Here is a 3,179-nt window from a genome sequence, read left to right on the forward strand (position 1 = left end):
GGCTTCTAACTTACTCACAGATAGCTGGAGTCTCGACAATTTCGGCAATAAATGCATAGCCGAATATATTGGTATCAATGCTGTCCTCCCATTTTCCAGAAGACTTGGAATAAACATCGTTGAAGTTTCAGGTTTCACCATTGAATATTTGAATTCTTAGTCAACTGAAAACTTATATCCAACGTAAGTGTGAAAGTATATAAATATTTCAATTTTATTGACAAAATCTTCCATTTCACTGAAACTAATTCTTTTGATATTTAAGAACCCGCCCCCACCAGACAACTCCATTTGGAAAAAAATCTAAACATGTGATTTCATCTATCAAAGGATTTCCATGTGCTTCACGTTCTAGTAGGTGTGATTTGTTCAATCTGACACTATGTAAATCACCCATCACCACCCAATTTTTACTCACGTCGATAGATTGAGGTCCTCCGAATACAATCACAAGAAACTTGAGAAAGGAGCTCAAAGAAAACATGGAGGACTTACCCAAATGCGCTGCGAATTTCACTGCTCTGTCGCCGCTCAGCTTCTTATACAGAGCAGCACAAGTATACGCAGACCGAGCCTCGATAATCTACGGAGACCTTCGTTTCACCTGGTCCCAAACGAAGGATCGGTGTCGCCGTGTGGCGTCCTCTCTCTCCCAGTACGCTGGGAGAGGAGACGTGGTATCTGTGGTAGCCCCCAATGTCCCAGCGCTCTACGAGATGCACTTCGCGGTGCCCATGGCAGGCACAATTCTCAACACCATCAACACCCGTCTCGACCCCCGCAACATCGCCCTCATTCTTTCCCATTCCCAAGCCAAGCTCTTGTTCGTCGACTACCAATTCCTCCCTCTGGCCGAACAGGCCCTGACCATCCTCAACCGGGAAACAAAGCCCGAATTGGTCCTCATTCACGACGACCCGTCCCACACCTCCGGCGACATGATGACGTACGAGGATCTGGTGCGACGGGGAGACCCGCAGTTCGAGGGACTAGTGCCACAGGACGAGTGGGACTCCATTGCGCTGAATTATAGCTCGGGCACAACATCGGCTCCCAAGGGTGTCGTCTACAGCCACCGTGGCGCATATCTGAGCAGCCTGGCGATTCTATTGCTGTGGGAAATGAGGAGAGAGCCAGTTTACCTGTGGACGCTTCCTATGTTCCACTGCAATGGCTGGACTTTCACCTGGGCACTTGCGGCACGAGGCGGAACCAATGTCTGCATTCGCAATACCACTGTCACTGAAATATTCTCCGCCATTGCAGACCACCGGGTGACTCATCTCTGTTGCGCGCCGATTGTGCTCAACATAATCGTCAACTCGGAGCCGCAGGGGACGCCGGCCGCGCCCTTGGCCAGTGGAGTTCACATTCTGACCGGCGGCGCACCGCTTGCGTCGCCGGTCGAGTCGAAAATTGGAGACATGGGATTCAATGTAAGTCATGCGTACGGGCTCACCGAAACCAGCAGTCCCGCATTGGCCTGCGAGTGGAAGAGTGAATGGGACGGGTTGCCCGAGTCCCATCGGGGCTCACTCAAAGGAGTGGATGTTCTGAGCCTGGATAGCGTGGATATGAAGGACCCGTATACCATGTTGAACGTTCCCCGGGACGGAAAGAGCGTGGGGGAGTTTATGTTAAGAGGTAGTGGACTCATGAAAGGATATCTCAGAGATTCCAGCACTACCGCGGAAGCTTTTTCCGGCGGGTGGTTTCATACGGGTGACGTGGGTGTGATCCATCCTGATGGGTATGTGGAGATTAAGGACCATTCGAAGGACGTGATCATTTCTGGTGGGGAGAATATCAGCAGTGTTGAAGTGGACTCCGTTCTGTATACTCATCCTTCGGTCACTGAGGCTGCTGTTGTTTCACTGCCTCATCCTTACTGGGGTGAGACGCCTTGTGCTTTCGTTAACACTAAGGAGAAGATAAAAGAGGAGGAGATAATCTCCTTCTGTAGAGACAAGCTTCCTCATTATATGGTTCCCAAGGTAGTGAAGTTTATGGAACTGCCCATAACCTCCACCGGCGAAATACAAAAGTTTCTGGTCAGAGAATTGGCCAAGAAAGTTTCCCCAACTCCTTCGGGAAAAGCCAGTAAAGCTATTTCGAAACAGCAGCGTAAAAGCTCAGATGACGATAGTAACAATTATGTTGTTGCCCGACCAAGGCTTTGAAGAGATCAACTAGACTTCTTGTCCCTGGATTAGTTTTTATTCTTTCAAGAATGTCTTATTCAGATTAGTAGAGATATGATAGTATTGTAGAAATAAACTTAATTTTTTGGTTCTCCGGTTCAGTTAAAGATCAACAAATTGTTGGAAGTCTAGTAGCGTTTGTAGGGTGTCTAAATAAAACAAGAATAAAGTATGTCCAGTAGAAAAGGCTAGTGAAAAATAATATGTTATATGCTGAATTTGGAACTTTATGCTTACTAAAATAAAGTGTGTACGGTACAGATAAGGCTGCTGGAAAAATAAAATGTTGTGTGTTAGATTTTGTAAGGTTATACTTCCTGTCACCACCTGTCTGAACAGTTGATTGAAATTTAATGGAGTGAACAGGAAATCGTAAAGAACGGCTTATTCTTACAATGATATTTTTATTTTTCTAAATAAATGAATCCGCCATGAATAATTATGTCTTCTTCATATTCCTAGTGTCTTGAAAATAGAAACCTAAAGGTGTGAGTAAAAGACCTTACTCCAAACAAATTCATCATGATCTCCATTATCAATTCCAGTGCTTCGGTTATACGATAAATAATCTATTTCCAAAATTACAAAAAACCTATTGAAGGTCACAATGTCTCAAGTTGAATTAATTTGGTATTACTGATATACAATTTTAGAAGAGGGTAAACTAGTTAGTGTAGGATTTAATCATATTTATTAGTATAAACTATTTATGGATTGTAATGGAGTATTAGAAAACATATTTAATTAACTTACATCAATGTATTTGGATACAAATGGTTTCTTCTTTTCATTTGATGAATTGTTTGACATGTGTGATGTAGCTTAAATTATTGAAAATAACTATGTGTTTAAATTTTTAAATGTTGCTTATAGTTGTGATGTCAATAACAAAGGATGTTTTGCAAAGAATTTTGGTTTTAACATCATAAAATGAATGAGTTATGATGGAAAATATTTCGAAAAAGTATGGATGATAAA

General features: G+C 43.2%; 1 protein-coding gene across 1 annotated transcript; it reads left to right on the top strand.

The window, feature by feature from the left end:
* Positions 1–482: 482 nt before the first annotated feature.
* On the top strand, positions 483–2,180 carry LOC131041594 (trans-cinnamate:CoA ligase, peroxisomal-like). The gene has a single exon (XM_057974729.2). It carries the CDS (start codon positions 483–485, stop codon positions 2,178–2,180), a length of 1,698 nt encoding a protein of 565 aa, XP_057830712.2.
* Positions 2,181–3,179: the final 999 nt, after the last annotated feature.

This window comes from Cryptomeria japonica, chromosome 8 (assembly GCF_030272615.1).
Source record: "Cryptomeria japonica chromosome 8, Sugi_1.0, whole genome shotgun sequence".
In the NCBI taxonomy this organism is placed as follows: Eukaryota; Viridiplantae; Streptophyta; class Pinopsida; order Cupressales; family Cupressaceae; genus Cryptomeria; species Cryptomeria japonica.